The sequence below is a fragment of the Sander vitreus genome, chromosome 9, assembly GCF_031162955.1.
Source record: "Sander vitreus isolate 19-12246 chromosome 9, sanVit1, whole genome shotgun sequence".
Classification (NCBI taxonomy): domain Eukaryota; kingdom Metazoa; phylum Chordata; class Actinopteri; order Perciformes; family Percidae; genus Sander; species Sander vitreus.
Window position 1 is genome coordinate 7,526,782 of NC_135863.1, and position 24,481 is coordinate 7,551,262.

General features: G+C 39.4%; 2 protein-coding genes across 20 annotated transcripts in view; one reads left to right on the forward strand and one right to left on the reverse strand.

The window, feature by feature from the left end:
- dock7 (dedicator of cytokinesis 7) overlaps window positions 1-23,483 on the reverse strand; it is a 55,285-nt gene extending 31,802 nt beyond the window's left edge. For all 19 annotated transcript variants that reach the window (XM_078258519.1, XM_078258515.1, XM_078258513.1 and 16 more), the window contains exons 1-16: window positions 23,373-23,483; window positions 18,873-18,972; window positions 17,503-17,678; window positions 16,521-16,589; window positions 16,256-16,385; window positions 15,883-16,095; window positions 15,533-15,618; window positions 15,366-15,432; window positions 14,711-14,860; window positions 14,140-14,220; window positions 13,766-13,928; window positions 12,526-12,668; window positions 12,280-12,373; window positions 11,925-12,087; window positions 2,672-2,789; window positions 2,308-2,378 (exon numbers count right to left, since the gene is read on the reverse strand). In XM_078258519.1, coding sequence (XP_078114645.1) covers window positions 2,308-2,378; window positions 2,672-2,789; window positions 11,925-12,087; window positions 12,280-12,373; window positions 12,526-12,668; window positions 13,766-13,928; window positions 14,140-14,220; window positions 14,711-14,860; window positions 15,366-15,432; window positions 15,533-15,618; window positions 15,883-16,095; window positions 16,256-16,385; window positions 16,521-16,589; window positions 17,503-17,678; window positions 18,873-18,972; window positions 23,373-23,410 — 1,862 coding nt within the window. In that variant the 5' untranslated portion in view covers window positions 23,411-23,483. The remainder of the gene's footprint in view (window positions 1-2,307; window positions 2,379-2,671; window positions 2,790-11,924; window positions 12,088-12,279; window positions 12,374-12,525; window positions 12,669-13,765; window positions 13,929-14,139; window positions 14,221-14,710; window positions 14,861-15,365; window positions 15,433-15,532; window positions 15,619-15,882; window positions 16,096-16,255; window positions 16,386-16,520; window positions 16,590-17,502; window positions 17,679-18,872; window positions 18,973-23,372) is intronic.
- angptl3 (angiopoietin-like 3) lies at window positions 6,176-10,193 on the forward strand. The gene is made up of 7 exons (XM_078258122.1): window positions 6,176-6,785; window positions 7,103-7,213; window positions 7,379-7,490; window positions 7,631-7,744; window positions 8,079-8,171; window positions 9,049-9,321; window positions 9,454-10,193. Exons 1-7 carry the CDS (start codon window positions 6,282-6,284, stop codon window positions 9,636-9,638), a joined length of 1,392 nt encoding a protein of 463 aa, XP_078114248.1. The 5' UTR covers window positions 6,176-6,281; the 3' UTR covers window positions 9,639-10,193.
- Window positions 23,484-24,481: the final 998 nt, after the last annotated feature.

Below are 24,481 nucleotides of genomic sequence, written 5' to 3' on the forward strand. Positions count from 1 at the left end.
TTAGGGGTGCACGATTCGATATCGATTTTTAGGCTCAAGATTCGATTCAAAATCGATTTTCGATTCAAAAACGATTCTCGTTTAAAAAACGATTCACAGTATGTAAATCTAGTTACTTTTCCCATGTGATTGCAGTAGACATACAATTTAAAAGAAACACAACAAATTAAATGTAGTTTGATATTACTTTATATGTCTTCATACAAAAATAAAAACGTTTGCAACTAAAAACTGCAAATTGCCAAGCTTTGGCCAGCTTTCAAATACATTTAATTCAAGTATAAAATAAAACTGTTAAATAAAAAGACCTTTTAATTCAGAGTTGGGTGGGAGTTTAGAGCATTGAAAGAGAGTGCGTTGGTTGACTGGCATGTTAGGTACTTTAGGTTGTCGTTTGTCCACGTCTTTAATGTTAATCTCTGGGTGATGGCCTACCATGTGAGTTCTCAAGTTTGTGGCTTTTCCAAAATACTTAACTTTCGCTTTGCAAAGCCTGCATATAGCATGATTCCTATCAAGTTCCTTCTTCCCCTCGAGGTTATAAAAGCCGAAATGTGCTCTTGCCTTCAATGAGGATGGAGCAGGTTGAATAATTCTTTGAACTACTTCTGCTGCACTCGTTCTTCTTTTGATTATAACGAGTGCCCAGGCGTCAGTGTGAATTCCACCCAGCGCCATCTATGGGAATGGCGAGCTAGACTCATTTCAGGACAATAGTATGCACGCCATTACAAAAAAATAAATACAAAATATGAATCGATTTTTGGAATTCTATGAATCAATTTTGAATCGGTAGAGCTTGAATCGCGATACGAATGTGAATCGATTTTTTGCACACCCCTAATGGATTTCCCATAGCCTGAACACACAATATAACCAAAACAATGGCTCACTTTAGACAAAGCTTCTGCTAATGGGTACCAGTAAATTGTTACCCATTACAACTCTCTTTTTTTGTATCATGGCTACGACGGTGCACCTGCTTTTCTCTACTGACTGCCTGTTCTCTAGTCAATGCCTTCTTGATACAGATGTGCACTCCAAAAACATGTTTTAAATGGGGAACAAGTCAATCATAAATATCTATAGAGTTCTACCATTGCTTTCACGGAGGACTTTTATACATGACTTATTCTACAAACTATTGAGAATGGTTTGCTCCATGCTTTAAGAACCTGGCTAGAAAGGTTTACAAACTAACTTTATTAGTACATTTTCATCCATGCATGTACAAATATGCAAATCAATTGAAATCTCTGAATATTCTATTTCTAGCTGAGCCAATTTATAACCTGGGAATCTATGTCTCAATAGAGCAGGGGTTCATATTGGAAGTCAAGTGATCCTAAAAGAAAGAAATTACTTAAAGCATCATAACTTACTTTGACTTAATTCTTTTACTCCCACATTGCAGCCCAATGCCGAGAAACAAAACAACCCCCAACTACAGCAGGCCCATTAACAAACCCACTAGGATTGCCTTAGGGCTGGAAATTAACAAAACTGCGTAAAAAGGTCACAGAAGGGCCTTCATATCTCATGGGAACAAACATTTTGGTTATTGACCAAAAAGAATTATCAAGGAGGAACACTACTAGGAGCAACTTTTATCGCAGTGAAAAAGCCAATGGGTTATTGGCTGAGCACATTACATGAAGGCCAAGTACAAAGGTGGATGCTTTTAGGATGACAAAATATTTCTTATAAAAGAGTCGTTTTCGTGCCTTGTTATTCAGTTGTCTTCATACGTTTGTTTTGACAAAAGAAATATTGTGCCACTTCTGAGTGAAATGCAGACTGTGATTGACCATTACCTAATAGCACTTATATGGGCTGGATTAAGTCCTGGTGCATGATTGTGGTGGACAGTGATACATTATTCACAGGTTGATTAATTTTAGCCTTGAAGGTGTGACCCCTAGGTGACAAATGAAAAACCGCTGGATGTCGTAAAAACACCTGAAAGTGGAGATAAAATATTAGAGACTCCTTTGGCTCTGATGTAGAGATGGACGAAACAAGTGCCAAGGACACCACTTGACAATATCCAGAAGGTTGACTTCAGCTATTCTTTAATGAACGCCAATAAAGGTTGGTAGAGTAATGGAGGTGTAATCGTAGATTGTTCGGTGATATAAAATTAAAGGATACTACTGGACCGAATGAAAGCATGGTATTGCTATTTATATTATTTAGGTCAAAATGTTGGGATATTTAGATTATTTTTTTAGCTACGTTTCATCACCATTCCAATCACATGTTCCCTACAGCACTCTTTAGAGAATATTATAAAGACAAAGAACCTACCTGTTATGGTACACCACAGCGGTATAGGCTTCTTTAGCAAAATCTGCACAGCTGGATTTTCCAAATATCACCTAGGGGATTAGAAAAATACTGACATTCAGATGGTTATGAAGCCATGTTACAATTAATTATGACCATTTGTCAACATGTATTTAGCCATAGCATATTTGGTAGTATGCACACAGCTGTAGAATAATGCAGTGATGTTACATTGCACAGCTTTGCCATACAACCACACTTTACCATCAAATGGCAAAAGTCCTTAGCTGTCAACACAGCAACACATACAACTAAGATGACTGACTAGACTAAGATAAATTCAAAAACAAGAACTGTTTTCTTTTATCTTCTCATCATGGCGTACCGGCATTGCATTGTTTGGATCCTCTCCATTCATAAATTGCACTTTGACTGTGATGTTGCGGGCAGAGCCTTGGCGGTTGGCAAAGTTAAGACTTTGAGGGTTCACATACAGCAGATTCCTAAAAGACAGACATGGACACAAAGAAAACAAGACACAAAATACATTATGTCATTTAATTAACTGCAAAGAATTATGTCAATCTATAAAACGTTTGAGGTTAATGGTTAACATCCACAAAAAAGGCATCTGAAGTAAACCATCATAATTTCAACGTAAAACATTAATTTTATACTATGTAAAACATATGATGGCAAATAGCATTAGCTTGACAGCTCTAGAGGTTGAGAGATCATCAAGAAAGTAACCATCATGTAAACAATTCAAATTACATAATATAACAGCAATCTTCTGCGGGCATTAATTGTATGGTGGGCCTTAGTTGATTCTGCTTCACAACTTGACAGCTAAAACATATTAACTTGTTGTAAGAAATTGTTTCAAATACATTTTGGAATAAAATAGAGAAAGTGGTTGGGGAATTTTACAATTCTGATCAATGTCATTATTGTCAGCAAAAGTAATGGTACTGTACTGTCAAAAACACTGGTTACTAAACTGATGTGAAGTGGGAGGAGGCCCTACAATAGGAAGTGCAAAGTAACCCGGGATCAGCCGAAAAAACCGCAATGACGTAGTCGAGTCCGTGGGGGACGGCTCTGCAGAGACCACAGCTGGAACCACATCTGACAAGGAAGCGTGGGAATATCGTCTGTCTTATTATTAGAATCATTCCCTTGTTCTGTTACCCTAAATCTAGCATGTCCTAACAATAACAATGGCAGCTTTAAAGTGGGTTGTTGAACTTGAACTGAAATAGACCCAAAGAGGACTTTGCTGTTTAAAATCTGTAATCCCCATAAAAACACAGGGAAGAAGAGTCACTGATTGGTCAGTTCACCTCATCAGATTCAACTGTGGTTAATAAGTAATCAGGAATACTGTAAAAGCAAACTGCATTGCAAACTCTATAGGTTTCCCAATAAACTCCCAACTGTACGATGACGGCTACTCACCTTCCCCCTTTTGAGACCAGAGGTTACATAAGGAGGCAAAGTCATTGTTTGTGGACTCTATACATATATCCGAATAAGTTTCTCACCAGTAATACATGTAACAAAGTCACTCTCTAGGCAACTCTTTATAGGCAACCCTGTCACCATTTCACACTGATTTTACACATATTCTTTTAAATCAATATGGTTAAAAAACAAGAATTTTAAACAAGCCCAATTTAGGTTAAAGAGTTTAAAACAAAACCGTTAGAATTGAAAATAATCTTGGATCAACAAACCTTAGATTATCCCTAAATTTAGTTTAATTTAACGCTTCTTAGTCAACCCAAGTGTCTGTCGCCTTAAAGTACAAAAATCAGTGAAAAGCTGGTCAAGATGTTAGAGATCTGCTAAAGCGCAACTAAATATTAACAGACAGATGCCAATTAGGTGCTACAATAGTGAGTGAACATGACTTTTATTTTCACCCTAGGTTTAACAAAGGATGGGGCGGTGCCGCTGGATGAAGGTATCCACACTGTCCAACCATGGAACAAAGGACTGACTCACAACATGTTATCAGAGAGGCCCTCTGACCCAGAGGTCAACATAAGAGGTGATCAATACATGGAATTACAATTGTAAAAAAGGTACCACAGCAATATCTCAGGGATAACAGAGTTTGCATGGTAAGAATCATTATAGCAACTAATCCAGCAGTATGAACAATTAAAAGTTAGACTGAAATTAGAAGGCACAAAACCAACACTTCCACAAAACAAACATACCAGCGGACAGAGGGCATCTCGTTATTTAAACTGACTGCTGAGGTGGTTCAATGCTGATTTATCGAGTGACAATTCAATTGCAAATTTGAACTTGGTCAGAACATGCCAGCTCCAGGGAGAAAGCAGGCTATGTCAGGTTCAAACCCTTAACCCCCTTGCTGCTAAGCCACAATGCTGACCACTGTGCTGCTGGCATGACGGATACTGAATATCATTACCATCTTTATGTTGATCAAGCAAATTCATGACACATTCACTCAGTCTGTGGCCAAATTTTAATTTTTATAGGACCCTTTCGTTCTGCTCTGTCCATATGCAAAACGTAGCAGTCCCTCATTACTGAGAACTGAGGTAATCCATCCTTATAACCGCAAATTACTATAGAAAGCTCATTAAGATGACTGTGTGGTATTTTTAAGTGCACTGTAACAGCCTAAGTGTCAAAATGTTTCCATTTAAGCCAATAACTTTTTTCCTTATAATGTAACAATATTTTATTTTTTCCATACAGGACTAACCAGCTGAGTAATGAAAAGATACTTAATAATAAACAGTAAAACTATATATAAAAAAAAAGGACATTCTCAATGTATACATGCCTGCATGACCGAGAACCAAGTTTGAGTTTTGATTAGCCAAAAAATGCAATGTCTGCATGACATGGCAATTATTCTGTCTTGAAGGACTTTTTCACACCATGTAACAGGACACGCTTACTTTAAATGTTCGGAACCACGCAGCATGGAGTGCCAAAAGTATAAATATTTATATTCCAATGAAACAGTACACCAAGTCATTTCGCTGATTACTTCCTCCTCCCTGTCTGACTGAAGGTGGACATATTTCACCAACATTTTAGGTCTGCATTAAACAACTTTAACTTGCATTAAAGAATTTACCATAAAGATTTGTTTTTACGACAGTACTGAGAGCAACGGAAAGATCCTTTAAAATCTGCAAGCTAATCCGTGAACTATATATTCCCCATCTCATGTCTGCTGGCATTAAAAATTATCACACAGGCATGACAGACTTGAAAAAAAAAATGACAAGGCTGAGCAATAAAACCAAGATGATGAGTACACACTGTCCAAACTCTGCAATATCATTCATGCCTAGAAGCTCAACCCTGGTGCTGATGACAGGCTCACTCCCCTCTCCACACAAAGAGAGAAGAAGGAGGGGGAGAGAGAGCGCCTGATGCTGGGCTGATTCAGCACGATGCTAAATCAAACCCAAGAGCATTAATTACACACAGCATTATCAATCAGGGCAAAGTGTGTGCAGGGTTATAAGGTTTGAGATTCATCAGACTGACAATCCATCAAAACCCTGTGATGGCTATTGTTGGCTTTCTGCTGATCAGCTAAAGCTCTGCACCACAGATGGAGAATGGGTTAGGGTGTGGTATGGAGAGGGGATTGGGGTTAAATGGGTAGTAGAGAAGGGGGGTGGGGTGTATATGTCATTTGCTCACTGCTGTGATTTGTTTGTTTGGGAGAGGGAGGGCTCGAGGGGGATTTGGGAGGAGGTGGGGCACAGAGCTAAAACATACTGTAGTAGGGTTTAATGATCAGCTAATCCCCCCTCCTCTACTGAGAGGGCAGTATATAACACAGGGCAGCCTGCTGCTCTCATATCATTTAAACCGCAAGGAAGTCTAGGTTATAGGCTGAGGGAGAGAAAAGAGGTACAAAGTAGAGGCAAGCAAGAGCAGTGCAACACTGTTAGAAAATATTCCACAATCCAGGATTGGACAAGAAAGTCACAATGAAGCTGTTTTGCCTGTTGCTGCTGCTAGCTAGTTCCTCAGGTAGAGAAGAGTACCCCACTCTGCCCTCCCAGGCCCTTACCACAGCACCAAGCCCAACCGAGGCAAAGTCTCGCTTTGCCATGCTGGATGATGTTCGTCTACTCGCAAACGGCCTCCTTCAACTAGGCCAGAGTTTACGGGAGTTTGTCCACAAGACCAAGGGCCAGATCAACGACATCTTCCAAAAGTTGAACATTTTCGACCGCTCTTTCTACCAGCTCTCGGTGGTCACATCTGAGATCAAGGAGGAAGAGGAGGAGCTGAAGAAGACCACCAATTTCTTGAAGGCCAACAATGAGGAGATCAGGAATCTGTCGCTGGAAATCAACTCTAAGATCAACGGCATCCTTCAGGAGCGTACACAGCTGCAGAGCAAGGTGGGGAACCTCGAGGAGCGACTGAAGGGACTGTCGCAGAGCATTATCCCAGCTGATCAGCTTAACGAAATTACAACGCTCAAGGTAAGCAGCGCTGAAGCAATTCCTTTGAGTTCCTTTTCAAGTTTGCATCAGTTAGTGGATGATACTGTGAGTGAAAAGTGCACCAAAAAGTGCACTAAATGTATTTCGGTTTCCATTTTGCTACTGATAATAATTTATAATAATAATAAATTAGCAATTATACTAATTTAAGAAAAGAAATACTGAAGACAAACGTAAATTCAACCTATAGTTTTCAGTTTGTACAATTAATGTGACTCAACAGGTGCTCTTTAAAACACTGTAAAATACAACACATGTTGTATGGACAACTAATGTTTTTATTATGGTATTTTCAGGAAGTGATTGAATCTCAAGAAAAAACAATCATCAATCTGCTGAAAGCTGTGCAGGAGCAGCATGATCAGCTTGACAACCAGAAATCCAAGATTAAAAACCTGGAGGACAAGGTAATACCTGTTATCTGTGATTACCTAGTTTGGTACTTAGAGCTATGTATGTAAATTCTGCTTTATGTGGGAATGGAATATTAATATATGGGAAGGGGAAACTTTGCTTTTTCAGGGGCTGACAACATAATTTGACACCGCAGATTCATTTCCATTCTCTTGCAGCTAAACTATGACAGCTTTCAAGATACAGTCGATAAGCCAATGGGTTCAGACCCTGCAGCTCCTGATATGTTTGAATATCTGACAGGAAACACAACTGATCTGGACGTGAATGGTAAAATTATTTAAGTATTTAAGTTTTATAGGTTATTATAAAATGTTGACATAAATATGAGACGTCTTAAAATAAAGGACAATACAAAGGTTTGGGAAAATGTGGATGCATTCATTTAGATTTTCTTAATTGTGTTTCAGACCTCCCCGTGGATTGCAGTGAGTTGTTTAACAAAGGAGAGGCAAACAGTGGAATCTATGTCATCAAGCCAAACCAATCGGAGCCATTCAACGTTTACTGTGAAATGAGTTCAGGTGGGTGAGACTACAGCAATCTAAGCTCTAACTGAGAGCATCAAAATACTGTTTCTGTATTCTGAAGCACTTACATTAATACAATATATAAAATGAAGTATTGGCATTTATGCACGATTCCAATCAACAAGCAAGGAACAACAAACAATAGTTTATCAAGCTAGACAGCCATAGGAACAGGTTATCCAAAAGGGCAGACAATGGGGTGTCTGCCCTTTTACTATCCCATTCACGTTGTCTATGATAAGAAGGCTTCCTGATCCTTGTGTAAACTTTTGTGTGGCTTTTCCAACGGCAACGTCACTTGAAATGTATTGTGTAATCCTTTCTATAGATGGGGGTTCAACTGTCATCCAACGCAGGGTCGATGATTCAGATTTTGACCAGACATGGGACAAGTATGAGAAAGGCTTTGGAGATCTGGAAAGTGAGTATATTTTAACTCTGTCCATTCAAAATATGCCACTTTTAACATTTTGCCAAAACTATATACATTTTGATTTAGACCTTTTCCTTTCTTGTAATACATTCAAATTAGTTAATAACCGTTAAAGGAGATATTGTGTATAAATGTAAAGTTAATACGTAGTTCAAAAAGTACCTATCGGGAATCTGAGTCTACTTTGGTGTAGATGTAAAGTTAAAAAAAATATTATCATCATCATCATCACAAAATAAAAGCATCTAAAATAGCGCTAAAGCACTGGAACATTTACACTGAATACCACCTTAACTTGCACAGACTTTTTGGTGAGAGGGGAACATTTCCCCTTTTGGCCTGGTCATAGGAAATTGTAGTTGTTGCAAATCAGCGCTGAACTTCCTGTAATATATGATTACACAGCAAGTTTTTGGCAGCTTTTCAGATACAGCAGTCATTCCACATTTCAAAGTAATGGCTTCTGCAGCCATGCATTTTAGTTGCTACTACCTACCTACTGATCATTCCTTAAAGTTTAGTGTAGGTTCCACCGCAGACCAAAGGAAAGTGTCTTACAGGGGTAAAAAAAAAAAAACACCAAAAAAAACGGCTAAATAACTGGATAGAAAAAGTTGTGTGAGAGAAACTATCAATACTAGAAAAACGGTGGACCCCAGAAATTTCCTATTTGAAATCAATTGTAAACTTCTGTGGATGGTACAAAAGAGACAGACACTATCAGTTATCATTTCTTACTTATCCTACAAACAATATTTCCATACAAATAAATCTATAACCTTTGGAGATTTTCTGCAAACTGACAAAAATGTATTTTTCACAAAAGAGATATGCTAACAAGAAAAAAAACTGATGTGTTATACAGAAGACTTCTGGTTGGGCTTGAAGAAGATCCAGAGCTTTACACAGCAGGGAGTTTACATCCTGCGTATTGATGTGGAGGACTGGAAGGAGATGAAGCACTGGGCTGAGTATAGCTTCTCACTGGAGGGTCCCTCCAAGGGCTACACGCTTCATATCAGCCACTTCTCTGGTGACCTGCCTGATGCCATGGCCAACAGCACCGGCATGAGATTCTCCACAAAAGACAGAAATGATGACAACCACCGAAATTCCAACTGTGCTCGCAGTTACACAGGTAAACAGTTTTACAAGCTGATTCAGCAATGGTTTTTTAGTAGTTTAAAAACACGTATAGAACAAAGTAATTTTGTTAAGACCAAATTCTGTTTTTTTATAACTTATGTATGTTGTCCTGACCCTTTGGCAGGTGGTTGGTGGTTCAATGCTTGCGGAGAGAACAACCTCAATGGAAGGTATTTGTGGTCGAAGGCAAAAGGACGCTCTATGAGAAGGAAGGGCATTCATTGGAAGCCTGGCACAGGGCCCTCGTATTCCCTCAAGATGACCAAGATTACAGTACGACCAGCTCTGACTGCTGAAAGCTTCAACTGAAGCCCACAAGTCATACATTTTCTTACAACACTACTGGGATTTTTCACAAACTAATGCTCAGCCAGAAAGTTCTATAGAAGTGGAAAGTGAAGTAACAGACAAATTCTTATTTTATCTGCATCATTAAGCTGATTGCTTCCTACCAGCGCTTGCCAGAGGCTGTGCTGACCAACAGATAATAGGTCAAAAAAGTCACTAGTCAGAAAATGTTAAAACTGTCGCAATGATGCAACCATGCCACGCAGGCCATTAACCTATTGGGTGTGATCCGGCAAGGACAGTAGACTTGTAATTATGCAACATCTCCATTTGCTTCACTTGCAAAATAGACATTTATTGATCCACATCTGCAACCCGATTCAGTGCTGGCTGCAAAATGCCACAGTACTGCAGTTGGAAAGAAGACTATAAGCAATTCTAAAAACTGAGATTGCTTGGCTATCTGTTCAGTGAACTTAAATGTATTTGACAGCTTCTATATATTCTATATATTTAAAATATATATATATACACATTATCTTTGTGATGTGAAACTGTTGCAAGTTTTCCAGGGGTCACAAATACTAACAGGTTATTACATAAGGCATGCATATTATATAAGTCAATGTTCAAGAGAAACACTGCATCTCCAACATCTCAAAATGTGTCCATAATGGTAAATTGTTGCCAATGAAGGTCTTATCAATGGTGTCCTGGCATTTTACACAGCTTTATCCCTAGTTTCATGAAAAACTATCTACAGTGGGGGCAATATCAGCAGTAAATACAGTACAACAATTGAAGATACAAAGCTTTGGCAGCATAATGATGAGGTTTTTCCCTTTGTTTGTTCTATGTTTTTTTTTACTCTGTAAAATATTTAAACCATGTTCATGCTATTATATGATATATGCTGGTATTGTTAGAAAAACATACGTCCTATGGTATCGAGTCATATTGACTCCTGTCCAATTTTACAACATAACTAACTGTATTGTAAATGTGCCTCGTGCCAACACGTCACCATGACAAGTAGCGATGTGCTCTTACAAATCATATTTATAAAGACAAAATAAAAATCTTGACTAAATGACTATCTAACATGACTACATTTTTTATAGTGTTGATCTATAACTTGAACCAAATAAAAGTTTAGAAGGAAAAAAACAAAAGCCAAGAAATGGCTTTGAACCCTAGTATTACATGTAAGATGAAGTACGACCATCAGTCAGTAAGAAAGTATACTCATTCACAAATTTAAAATGATCGCTAAAACAACATATTAATTCAAAATGTGGATGCTTCCATTTGAATGCTTCCATATTGTTATAATCTGCAAATATACAGTAATTATATGTGGTAGTTCAAAGTATACAATGTGTTCAAGTTTTGTAGGGCATGTATCCTCCTGTTTACAGCTTATGAAAACGGGGTTGTCTGATAAAGTTTAGAAACCTAGTAGCACTGTTCAGGTTCAATGACCTCATACAGTATAGTTGACATATTCTGTATACGTATACTAGGAATGTATACATAACAATAAGGCGTACTTAATGATTAAAAAAAAAAAGAACATTCAAAATAACATCATGATATCCCTTCACTCAGTTCTGCTGACTCTCAATTAGGTCAGGCATTAGGTAATCTACAGTAGGAAGGCACCTGGTTATCTGCAGACAAACAAGGCCTGTGATAGTGACGGCTGGTAAAAAGTGACCTTGACAGAAATAGCACTTGCTCAGATGGAATATGTACGCAGTACACTGGCATGTAACATGAGGTAAACATTAACGAGACAGTGTCAGTCATTACTGTGCATACAGTAGTTTGAATTGATGTGTACCGATTTCTGCAGGTGGAAGATAAAGGCTTTGATTGAGGTGGTTGTCCTTCACTGACTAAATTATCACTGAAGTGAGTTTCCATCCGGCTCATGGAGCATGTGGCATTTTGCCTATTTTTACCTATATATTACCTAACAAGGCAATCAATATAACTCTCCAAAAAAAAAAATATCCCGCTGTAGTCCTTGGATAAGTAAATATCTCCCAAAAAAGCAGTTAAGTAATAGAATTACTATTGAAATTCAATATTTGTACAGATGTTAATCAACATGTAAGCCAACAGAACTGTGCCTGAATGACAGGCATGAAATGGCTTTGTTTAAATACATTTCAAATTGATTAATTGAGTCATTCAACCTATTGCAAGAAAGCTTTATCTTGACAAATCAAAATACTCTCCAGGCAAAGTTGACTAAACTGAAAGATAAGAAACAAAAGCTCAGTTTTTCAGAATGTTTTTTACCTGTATGTGGTGTTTGGCACATAGACGTCCCTGGCAGGGAACTCCAGGATCTCCCTGGTGGGACGTACCCTGCTGTCTGGGTAAGGTTTGACCTGTAGAAGGTCAGGGGTCAAGCAATAGTGGGGATTCTCTGGAGCTGGAGAAATGTCCAACTTCAACTGGGCTGTAGTGACAGTCACAGAGGACAGAATTGGAAGGGAGTGAACGTACAGGGGGGTAAAGAGAAAAAAGTACATATTATTTTAAAACACAAGTGGTTCAAGAAAATTCACAACGCCAATTAGAGATAAGCATCGAGCTAACAACTTCTAACGGGATAAAGAAATCAAATACGACTCAATCTACATGTTTGTACCTGTGATGGGTCTGAGTCTCCTCAGCACTGAAGAAGGCCTTCTCATATCTGCTAGGAACTTATACAAGTCCTCATCACTCAGTCGGTCCCCCTCCTAAAATATATGGATAAATATTTAATTTAGGAATTACAAAGAAAAAGCAGAACAGTGTATGATAAGCTAGAGGACATATCTAAGAAGTGAAATATATATAAATTATTTCAGACTTGTGTTTGTGTGTGTAGTATGTATGTGGTCGTGGAGACCTGTTTGAAAAAGTTGGTGATGGTAAGTGTTGCAGGTCTAAAGCCTGTCAGACTGCATGACTCGTCTCCAGTGGTGGTCCTCTCCAGGGAACGCCTTCCCATGATGCTCGAGTTCCTCCGTTCTGACCATGAGCCTTTTCTCTCTACATACAGGGAAAAAGATAATTCTTTATGTTGACAGCTTTTTCTTTTACAAGATAGCCTTTTACAGGCTAAAGATGTATCCCGTGACAGTGTGACAGAGCGTAAACATTTCTGTGATCGGCCTAGCATTAAAAAGGCAGCCACCACAGTAAGCATTAAAGATACCATGTGAGGTTATCTTCTGGGGTCCAGAGCTCCATCAACAGGATTAGAACAAATTTGTCATGTATTTAGACTAATAGCTTCACAAGGTCTTTTTCATACAAGTGTAACTAAAATATTGACAGAAACCTTATATTTTATGTATTTTTTTAAATTACGTACTGTAAATTAGAACAGAACAACTCCTTTTGCATATTCAATGAAAAGAGCCATTACTCCTCCAACTGTCAACTTTTGGTCACAAAACAACTGACATACATGTTTGTGCTTGTTACATGCTTAAGACTTAACAGAATCACCTCAAGTGACCCAAAACAAATCATCACAATGGGTAAGGTAATGGTTGTTGTTTTGTTTTTGTTTTTTTACAAATTCCAGCACACCTCTAAAACTACAACTTATTCATTTACTAGTTATTTAAAAAAAAAAAAAAACTTAGTTATTATTATTGCTGAGCTTGTGCCGAATACCATAAAATGGTCTTTACAGTATCAGAGCATGCCAAAATCACGTGCGTCTGAAAATACCCTCAGACCCCAGACGGTTAAAAGGTTAGACAAACAATCGTCAAGGTAAAACTCAAAATAACACAGGATCAATTTGGCTTGATGTTTTGTTTGGAAGTTTAGCTCTGTTTGAATTTCCCTTGCATACTATTTACTGATGGAGAGTTGTTTTTAGATAAAGATTTTACAGTGTTGTAATGTATTGACATGCTCACGACCGTCATGTGTGACTCCCAGGTCTGTGTTACAGTCTCTGCCACCTGATAACTACAGTATATGTGACATTGAGGCCATTGGGGGGCCTAGAGGCATAAAAATATTAACCAAGGTTTTTTGTGCCTCCACACTTTGTCTGTTAAAAACTTGATACTGAGATATTGTATGCTTACAAACAATCCAAAGGGTTGTGTTAAAAGGTAATGTCAGACCTGAGAGGCTCATCTCCAGCTCCGTATCTCTCTCGAGACTGCCAGCACTGTTCACAATGTTCATCAGGTGGATGGCAGTCCAGGCGAAAGGCATGCGGTAGCGGCCAAGACGTTGGCAGAACTGCTCCGACTGGCCACGAAGCTTCTCCAGCTTCTCTTTATTCTACAACAAAAATACATGATTACTTAAGTTAGTTATATCTGTAATTTATGTCAAAGAAAAACAGCTTGTAAACTATATTAAACATAATGGCTACCATAATGGATAAAAGACAACATACGCATTATATGTATTAGTATTATTATAATAACAACTGGGACAAGCCTCAAAATGTTTTATGTGCCATTCAGCATCTAATTCACACTGATCATACCTTGGCAGCATCTGACTCTTTGAAAACCATGTAGGGCTCAGCACACTCTCCAATATCACCTTGCTGGAGTACCTTTTCCAGCTGGGGACAAAGCACACACTTGTAGTCACCATCCTCACACACAGCAACAAAGTGATCATACAGGACAAAGACTGACCGTCAGATACGAGCCAATCGTATTTAAGTTATGGTACTGGCTCACATATAAGGTGACACTTTCCTCTGGATACTACGTTTGAAAAAGCAGAGTTATTCAATACTACTTGAGAGTACCAATGTAACACCTGTTCCTATAGAGAGTATTGCATTATGAGATTTTTGTAAACTTAATGTTATTAGGCTAGCAAGTTTCTTCCGGCCCTTTTATAGTGTGTATATTGGGGAAGGTTTCCCAACAAGACTAGTCTCAAAGTGTTTTGTATCTTAAAAAAGTAATTTCCAGAAACAGGTGTTGGATCATCTTATAATCAGGGTCGTCTTACATTCGGTGAAATATGTTATTAATACTCATTTATTTATTTGCAAAACAAGACTTCACAAGACAGGGGAAATGATATCATAACGGTCTGACCTTGATGACAAGGAAGACATCCTGGGAGGGGTAGGTGATGGAGAATATGGCAGAGCGTGCCAGCGTGGAGATGGCTGCTGTCTGAATGTGCGGACGCAGCATCCCCTTTGTCTGCTCGGAGTTTAGGTCGAAGAAAAAGTTCTCCGATATCTGAAGGACACATCCAAACAGACACACGGATGATTAAAACAATAACATAAATGTAATCATATAACCGCACGACAACAATTAGCATTCAATCATCATTTTTGAGTGAATGTCTGTGTTCCTGCAACCTGATTTCTTGCTCCTGGTGGCTGATAAACTAAACATAACATTTCAGTGACAAATGACCCACTTGTAAAAGTAATGGAGCTCCTGTTCAGAGCAATATATATATATATGAGAGATCTACTTATCTAGGCAACTGCTACCCTCTAGTGTTTGTCAGGTAAAGGGAGGTGGAGGGAACCAGCAGTGGGTGGTCTTCTTTAGATAGATACATGGTTCCAGTGTATGATTTAACTGCATTCTTACAAGCATAACAGGGCCACAGCATAACATTTTATAGTCCACATATCAAATTCGTTTTGGCCTCCCAACAATTTTAATGGTTTGCGGAAGTGACCCAACAACTCAGGGCTGAGGAGGCACTGAGGAAAGCATAACAGCTTACCTTTTTCTTTTCCTTGACATCGTATAAGGCCAAACTAGCAAATATCGGTTCAATTTCGATCTCGAACCTTCAAGGGGAGAGAAAAAGGAGTGGGTCAGCAGAAAGCAGCAGTTAAATAAAAGCACTGAAGGGCTTTTTTTTCCTGAAAAAGGCTGTCCACCACTTACTTCAAGGACAAGCACTTGACGAGTAGCCTCTGGCCAAAGTGTTCTTTGGGTACTTCAGGCACACAGTGGCGCTCAATGGGCTCCTCCTACACATTTACATAGAAGATCACATACAAAACAAAATCTGTAAAAAAATTATCAAAACGATTGTGACTGTCGATGCTGTGATGAAAAACGCTTAATTGATGCAACGTTTTTGTTTGGGTTTTTTTAACCAAGAAAACTGGTTTTAAACACAAAGATTGAGTTAACCCACAAGAAATTAACAAAAAAAAATACAAATTGTACAGTGAAATGTAATGTTGACTAGCAGAAGAAAGTTCCAGCAAAGCTAAAAGGGTACACTCTACCTCATCAAGGGCGGGGTGCAGAGCAAACAGTTCGCGGTGGCGGTTGGCCTTGCGATGCTCTTCGTTGTGCCTGTCAATCTCCTCATTGGGGGCACGGTCAAGGAGGTGAGGGAGGAGGGCATCAGGGAGGGAGTTCTTTAAGTCAAAGATGCTGCAAGCCCAGCTGCCCCGTGGGGTGTCATCTATAGACATCGACCGCCGCTTTAGGTCGTCCTACGGAACAAACAACACAAAAAAGTAGTCTCACAGGCACAGAATTTTGGTACTGTTGTATCAAAATATGTGTGGTCATCCAAATAAGTTTATATTACCAATATGAAATTGTTTTAAGAGGAGATCAAAAATTCTTCTTTACCAATGAACGATTTTGTACCTGGTCATCCTGGTAGCTGCTGCTGTCTGGCATCTCATCAGCCTCAAACACTTGTTTGGGCAGGCCTTTCTGACGCTCCTTCTGCTTGTCCAGAGTGTTTGGGTTAAAGCCTGTACCAAGCTTGTGGTATCTAAGGGTGAAACCAGTCATTTACTTAAATATTAATGCTCAACATAGTCATAATATTTCACAGATACGTCAGTTAACGAGAATGAATGAATGAAAACAATTGCGACATGAATAATTCCACACAGTGGAGCCTTACTTTCTGTTGACAATGGCCCAGTCTTCTGTGTAGGATCTGACACTGTCTTTGACATGAGCATCAGTGTCCCTGCAGCCAGACAATCAAACAAGCTTCATTTCTATATTTTAATAGCAAGAGTCAGACCTCAAATGCATTAGTCTAAGCGAGTAAAGATGACAGTCTACTAGGCTGATGTCATTTAATCTTTGAGTGAAGTACACTCGCAATGTTTGTGCCGCCCCTTCTGACATACCAAGAGCCAGAGCTACAGTAACGACATCAAGCCCACGGGTCTTTCATCTTTAAACAGTGAATGTGGTGCAGTGTAGAGACTAAGCAGCAACACTTTGCAAACTTTTCCTAGCAAAAGTCCAAAAGGAATAAAATAAAAAAAATTAAAAAAAATTCTAATAGAAACATACACAAAAACGCCATTCTTTATTTTCTTTAGATATATTGATTGGTACGATTAGTTAAATAATATATGAAACTTCCTGTGTGCAGCTTCTAACACAAAGCAGCAAGGAAAGCCGAAATGTGAGTTAACACAACCTCACAGCCACGTGGCACACAATTTAAAGAGGGTGGAATGGCAAGTGATAACATTTTGAAAACACAAAAAGAACAATTATCACACTCTAAATTTCTAAATTTAAAAAACACTGCTCAGAAACTAATATGAAAATTAAATGTTCAGGTTCAAATTCAGGTTTTATTTCATTTTATAATTCGTCTTTTTTAATTATTTTTCGTTTTTCATAGATTTAAGTAACTAAATCATCTAATTACAAAATATGTAAATGTGATGGTTTTATAATGGAATTATTGAGGATTGAATATATGAATAGATCTATTCCAAAAAAAAAAATCTCTAGGTCCTATACAATACCCAAAATGAGTATATGAGAGAAAAAGGTGTTTCAGAAAATGTGGTGCGACGCCGTACTAACTCTACACCTGCTTCTATCACCTTCAGTATTTTAACCACCAGCACCCTTACCCTTCCTCGGGGACAGCTTGCGCCACTGTGCGACACTCCCTGGGTGTGTGGATGACTTCAATATCATCTGGGGGGAACTCAATCAGATCTCTCAGGGGACCCGACTCAACGATGGGGGGGTGAGTGATGAGGTACTCCTCAAAATCCACCGGCTCCACCGCCTCTGTGAGGGGAGCCTGGTGGGGGCAATGAAAGGGAGAGATCAAAAGGGATGGGAAAAGTGAATTAGCTGTGAAGACATCGTCAGCTATTCAGTTCTCCTGTCTGCAGCGCTTCTTGTTTTTAAAGTTCATAAATGTCTTGGTAAAGTCTTAAAGTCTCTAGTTTGAGGCTTTAGGGGATTCATTCTATTAATCGGCATCACGTACAGCGCCAACAGGTCCAAACTATGAGGTTATTTCTGTTGAGAGAGTAGTTCTAGCTTATGGATCATCTTTATTTTTAAAAAGGAAAATTACTTCTAGGAAAGATGCATGTGTGATTTGGGCAAATGCTTTAAAATGCACTCAACCTGATTCACGTAACCAGATTAAAAAGGTGTGCTACTTCAAGCTTAGACCAGTGGTTTCATGGGTCTTACTCTGCTTCTAAAATGACGAACCCACCCACTGGGAATCTTTGTTTCAATGGATTCAGTTTAAGTGTGAATATGCGCGTGTGTGTGTGTGTGTGTGTGTGTGTGTGTGTGTGTGTGTGTGTGTGTGTGTGTGTGTGTGTGTGTGTGTGTGTGTGTGTGTGTGTGTGTGTATTTGCCTCTCGAGGAATTTAAACACAAATAACTTCACAGTTTTAATTAAAAGCCAACTGTAGCCTATTTAAGGAGGAGAGGGGGAGTATTTGCTGGTGTTGCTGTTGTTGGCTCAGGGCTGCTGAGGGTCAATTGGCACTACCCCTTTAACAAACATACTGTCTGGCCTCATACATTTGTAATCCTACAAACACTGCAGCAGGGACTGGATGTGGTGAATAGGTCAATTAATGGTTATCCCTCATGGTATTTAGCAAGACACAAACAGCTGTGTAGCCAATCAAATCACCAGAAAATGACATCCTTGTCTTAGGATGTAATATTGTGGTACACTTGTCAGCAGGTATACTGTTAAAATACTGCACACATAACACACAATGGCATGTGAGCAGACAGTTTGTCAGTGTGTGTGTGTTTGTTTTCCCAACATAGCAGACATCAGAATTATATTCAGGCAAATGTGAAAAATCAACAGTATCTCAAATGCTCAGACACTGTCACTGTAATTTAGGCGGACGTTATCAGACAATGAAGTAGCAGCAGCTGTCACACTCGTATGATGTTCCAAGACAGGATGTCAATATTAGGCTCTGGCCTTCAGAACGTCTTTGAGACTACTCACTGTGTTGGTTGTGGCAGTCCCAACGTTGAGGTTTTTGAAGAGTTGTGGGGAGCCCACATACTGGCCAGCTATCTGCTTCCTAACCTCCGCTGCCACAGTCCTGCAAACAGAGGAGAGATAGGGGGAGGGAGGAAGAGAGATAGTGAATCTTAAAAGTCAGTGTAATGATTTACACAATAGACATTGTCCGCTTATTTGTAGTTAGGGCTGAGAATCACAGGAAAAGTAACAAAACAATACTTAAATAATATTTTGTCGACAACAATAACGGGATAAGAATACAGGTGATTCTGCAATACACAATACTGAAAGACATTCAGCTATGATACATTATGAGCAATACTGCAAGGCAATCTGGTATGACACAGCCTAGTCTATATCCACGACGTTCCACTTCTGGGATTGCTCTGTTGCCGCCGGAAATTCCGCCGGATTTCACTCTTTTCGGCTGGATGTCGGTTACGCCCCGCTTTCTTTGTGTTGGATTTTAAACTCCAGTCGATTTATGAGGACTATGGTTGACTGCTCCTCAGATCTCTGCAGGGTAAATCCAGACAGCTAGCTAGACTATCTGTCCAATCTGAGTTTTCTGTTGCAGGACTAAAACAACTTTTGAATGTACACACGTTCCACCAAAACAAGTTCCTTCCCGAGGCTGTTTTGCAGCACCGTGGCTCTGCCCGTGACAATTGTGATTGGTTTAAAGAAATGCCAATAAACTATAGCACGTTTTTCTCCTATCCAGGAATGCTGTGTGGACTAGCCAGACCCTCCTCTACAGCACTGTGGAGGAAGGTCTGGCAAAGCGAGACTAGACACATCCTAATACCTGTTTAACTGGAGAGGGAAATATCTCCTTAGAATGGCTAAATTAAGCAACATGAGCAAAATATTGAAAAAGAAAATATTGATTTAAAGAAGTTCGGATTTCAAATGTGTGCAGTAAAAGAAACACACCTGTGCAAGTATCAAAAGAGAAATAAATCTCAACACTGGTGCCACTGTATCAACAGCGTCACAAGATACACTAAAATATCAGTTGTGGTATTTGTCCCACCTTTATGGCTGATAACAAACAGACACTACAAACCAACTGACTTCAAAGCCAATGTAACCTCATAGTTTAATAAAATACCTTTAGCTCCAAGCATAAGTGACATTTCATCTCTTAGCTGTGACAATGAAATCTAAAATAGTCATCGGCTAATAGTATGCAGTAATATTGTTTTGCAAGATATTTTGTGATTTCAATGCTAAGTGACACTTGGTGTTTGGCGAGAAGTCCTGCTATTCAACTAAAATAAATTCAAATATTAAAAAGCACTCCACACTGCTGGATTTTGCGAATTTCCACTTAAATGCTGTCATATACAGGGCTTACACTGAGCACTTCTTGTCCTTTTAGGATTTTATTTTTGTGTCTCATAGTCTTACTGCGTCGCCTCGGACAGCATCATATATTAAACCCAGAGGGGAAAAAAAAACTAATAAAAATCTCTGGACCTCAGTGGTCAGCACAAAGCTCCTGGTGTTCAAACGCTGCTGTTGCCACACACACACATACACAGGCCCTTTAAATCACAGCAACCACCAAAACCACTCAGACCTTTGCCTTGAACAAAACAACAACGCAGCAAGTAGCACAAAGTGACACAAACAAATAACAAATTAGAACCAATGATAAAGGCTAGACACTGAAGACTCAAGGTGATGTCACACAGGTAACACAGAGGCTATACGGCTCCAACAATTAACCGACCATTACACTTTTATAACCAACAATCTGTCCCTTTTCTTGTCCGTCTTCGCTCTTCATGCTGAAAGCAACATCACAATAACTAGGCGCGCATGATATATCGACTGGATATCGTTATCGCGATATCACGCTGCGCAATATTATATCGAAAGTGTCGCGATAAGTATGCAATTTTTTTTATATTTACTTTTGTTTCTAATATGTCCTGTTCTGTAGACATGCTCTTTATTTATTGTTTTTAAACTGTAAAACCAGTAAAAAATATCCTGTAGACATAGTCCTTATTTATTTATTCATGTTTTACCAGTCCATTATGACTGTCAGTTGAAATAAACCTTGTGTTGTAAGAAAACTTGTTTGTTATGAATCTATTTTGATGCATTTTCCCATAACTTTTCCCATGGCATGAAAATTTCACTTTGAGGTTTTTTAACATTAATATGCGTTCCCCCAGCCTGCCTATGGTCCCCCAGTGGCTAGCATTGGTGATAGGTGTAAACCGAGCCCTGGGTATCCTGCTCTGCCTTGCTGCTCAGATGGGCCGATCTGGAATCTTGCTCCTTATGAGGTCATACGGAGCAAGGTTACCTCCCCTTTCTCTGCTTTGCCCGCCCAGAGAATTTGGCCCACCCATGAGAGAGAGACATCATGGCTTTCAAACGAGCAAAGTGGCAGTTGGTCAAGGCCACACCCCCACTCTCCACCTTGCCCCCCCCTCTCTCCTCCTCAATAGCTACAGACACAGAAATGGCACATCCTAAGTAATGCTCATTGTGGGACTGGCTCTAGTGGCTGTAATTCTGCACCAAGGCTGAATTTCGGAAAAGAGACTTCAGATACAGTATTAGGGGACCACTAAGGTCTATATAAAAGCATCCAACAAGCAGCATGTCATGGGACCTTTAAAGAAATATCAAAATTAATATCGATATCGCAATATCACATTTTGTCAATATCGTGCAACCCTAGTTTGAAGGTTACTTTATGATTACAGTAATGATGAGCAAGGATTAGGTGGGATTCAGTCGGCGAGGGCGCAAAACCGCAAACGTCTAGACTCTGGTTTCCCTAAAGCCATTTTAGTGCTGAGTTCATCCCTATACCATCATAAAAAATACAAGGTTGCAAAATAGAGGAGGTTTAAGCTCATCATCTTAAGCAGGAGGGTACAATGACAGCTGCCTGGTCCAAGTTATCGGCTTAAGATAAACACGATAATGTACTGACTGTAGTAGAGCTCCAGTGGGCTCTGCAGTGCAGCGCTGTCACCACTGGAGAAAGGCAAAAGCACTGAACCGACAAACACATTCCAGAGTCCTCCCCAATGCCTCTCCCAGACCCTTACTTAGCACTGGTCAATGCACAGAGGCATAACTTGATTAAACAAACAGTCGTTGTGGCTATCTCTTCAAGATGGTAACAACAATAACTCCCAGGAACAAAATATGAACTGGTGGGCAGCAATTGAAGATCATAATATAAGCAAACCATTCAACTGAGACATGTGATTTGTGATAACCTTTTGGGCAAAGTCACTGTCAATTTCAGTCACTTAATTTGCCTCAACATGTGACAAGCTAACTCACTTACATTTCTAAAAGGCAGCACCCTTAAAAATGTACAACAGAAGCACTTTTTTCCACTTCTAAGTGAATAACATAAGCAAGGTTAATAAAGTTCACTTATCTAAGAGTCTGAAAACGGCAAACAACATTTTAACCTTTATTCATTTAGGGAAGTTTCATTGAGATGCCAACTCCACAAATTCATACAGCGGATACAATATCACAAAGACTTGTGCAATGCAATCTGATACAACAGCCAACCACCTTTGTGAAGGTAATGCTCATTTTCAAGTTGTTGGCTTATCTCTATGGTGAATTTTGAGGCCATATTTGTGAAGAGTGTAACATCTAATTTCATCCAGTAAAGACGTATGACATTGGTTCAAAGAACAACTTAACCTAGAAGCAGAAAAATATGTTTATCTGTAAATTAAGTAATTAGCACTGACTTAAAATTCAAAGTGCTTAAATCATGTTTATGTTGATAGTTGTGGGAGACGCCAGTCCATCTCTACCAGATCTAACTATCTATCGCCTGGGACGATGGTATTTGACAGCTTGCACAAAGCCCTTTGTTAAAGAGATTACTTTGATAAGTCTGAGGGGCGTGGAAGAGATTAAAACATCACTATATTATAGCTGTTCAGGGAGGCGTTTTTCCAGTCTTACTGTATAATACAATTATTTGCTCTCTCTCTTGTCAATGGGTTCTTACTTAAAACGTAACTCAACAAAGTTCAGTCTCATCTCTACCTAGCTCCCTATCGTTAGCTACTGTAACAGTTAGGCAAGATAGCTAACGTTAGCTGTCGAAAAATTAACGGTTTTCCATTTACAGCAAGTCTCTTTCGGTGCGGATAATTACTGAAAACCTTAGCGCTGTTTTGCCAAGATACATGTATTACAGTAATATTACATATCGCTTCTTTGTTAGCATTAAGGGAGGGGAGAGACTAGCAGCTAGCGGAGTCGCTGTCTGTCTGGGTGGGTCTGAGCATCAATCTGGCTAAGAAGCGGTTAGCTCGGAGCAGCCATAGATATCTATGCGGAGCAACACGGCTGTGCTGATGGCTGGGCCTCCTTCACAGGGTTCCCATAGCGGTGGTCTGAGGGCGACCGACATAAAGGCGACAAAGGTGTGCCTTTACCGAGCTCGTTACCATGTCTCAAGTAGTTTACCTGCTGATTTTTTGGGCGAAGGCGCGGCGTTCAGCCATGGCCGCTGATGTGCTCAAAATTCACAGGGAGGTAGCAGGCAGACTCCGCTTTCCACACACTACGGCCACAGGGAAAACGGGAAACAGGAGAATGGGATCATTACCGTAATGGCTGTAATGGTGTGCAACAGAACACACCCAAAGAAAAGCCCCTGCTCACAGCTCAACTCCAACAGCTAGACAGCTCTTTTTACATGTCAAAATTCACCCTTATGTCATATAATTTAATTCATATTGTATGATTATTTCTCCTTGAAATCTGGTCACCGTAGACATTTTTTTTCCATGCATTGTCAAATGGTTTTTAAATGTACTTAATTTCCCTACAGGTGTACCACTTTGCAATTGTACCATCTTTTGGATTCTGCAATAAAATAAGATACAGGTGCTGGTCATATAATTAGAATATCATGGAAAAGTTGATTTATTTCAGTAATTCCATTCAAAAAGTGAAACTTGTATAATGTATACATTCATTCCACACAGACTGATATATTTCAAGTGTTTATTTCTTTTAATTTTGATGATTATAACTGACAACTGATGATAACCCCAAATTCAGTATCTCAGAAAATTAGAATATTGTGACAAGGTTCAATATTGAAGACACCTGGTGCCACACTCTAACCAGCTAATTAACTCAAAACACCTGCAAAGGCCTTTAAATGGTCCCTCAGTCTAGTTCTGTAGGCTACACAATCATGGGGAAGACTGCTGACTTGACAGCTGTCCAAAAGATGACCATTGACACCTTGCACAAGGAGGGCAAGACACAAAAGGTCATTGCTAAAGAGGCTGGCTGTTCACAGAGCTGTGTCCAAGCACATTGATAGAGAGGAGAAGGGAAGGAAAAGATGTGGTAGAAAGAAGTGTACAAGCAATAGGGATAACTGCACCCTGGAGAGGATTGTGAAACAAAACCCATTCAAAAATGTGGGGGAGATTCACTAAAGAGTGGACTGCAGCTGGAGTCAGTGCTTCAAGAACCACCACGCACAGACGTAAGCAAGACATGGGTTTCAGCTGTCGCGTTCCTTGTGTCAAGCCACTCTTGAACAAGACACAGCGTCA

Bases quoted from the DNA above. Each gene is read 5' to 3' on its own strand.
- angptl3 (XM_078258122.1), top strand. From the start codon at position 6,282: ATGAAGCTGTTTTGCCTGTTGCTGCTGCTAGCTAGTTCCTCAGGTAGA. The intron at 7,491-7,630 runs GTAAAATTATTT...ATTGTGTTTCAG, and splicing joins AACTGATCTGGACGTGAATG to ACCTCCCCGTGGATTGCAGT. The intron at 9,322-9,453 runs GTAAACAGTTTT...ACCCTTTGGCAG, and splicing joins CTGTGCTCGCAGTTACACAG to GTGGTTGGTGGTTCAATGCT.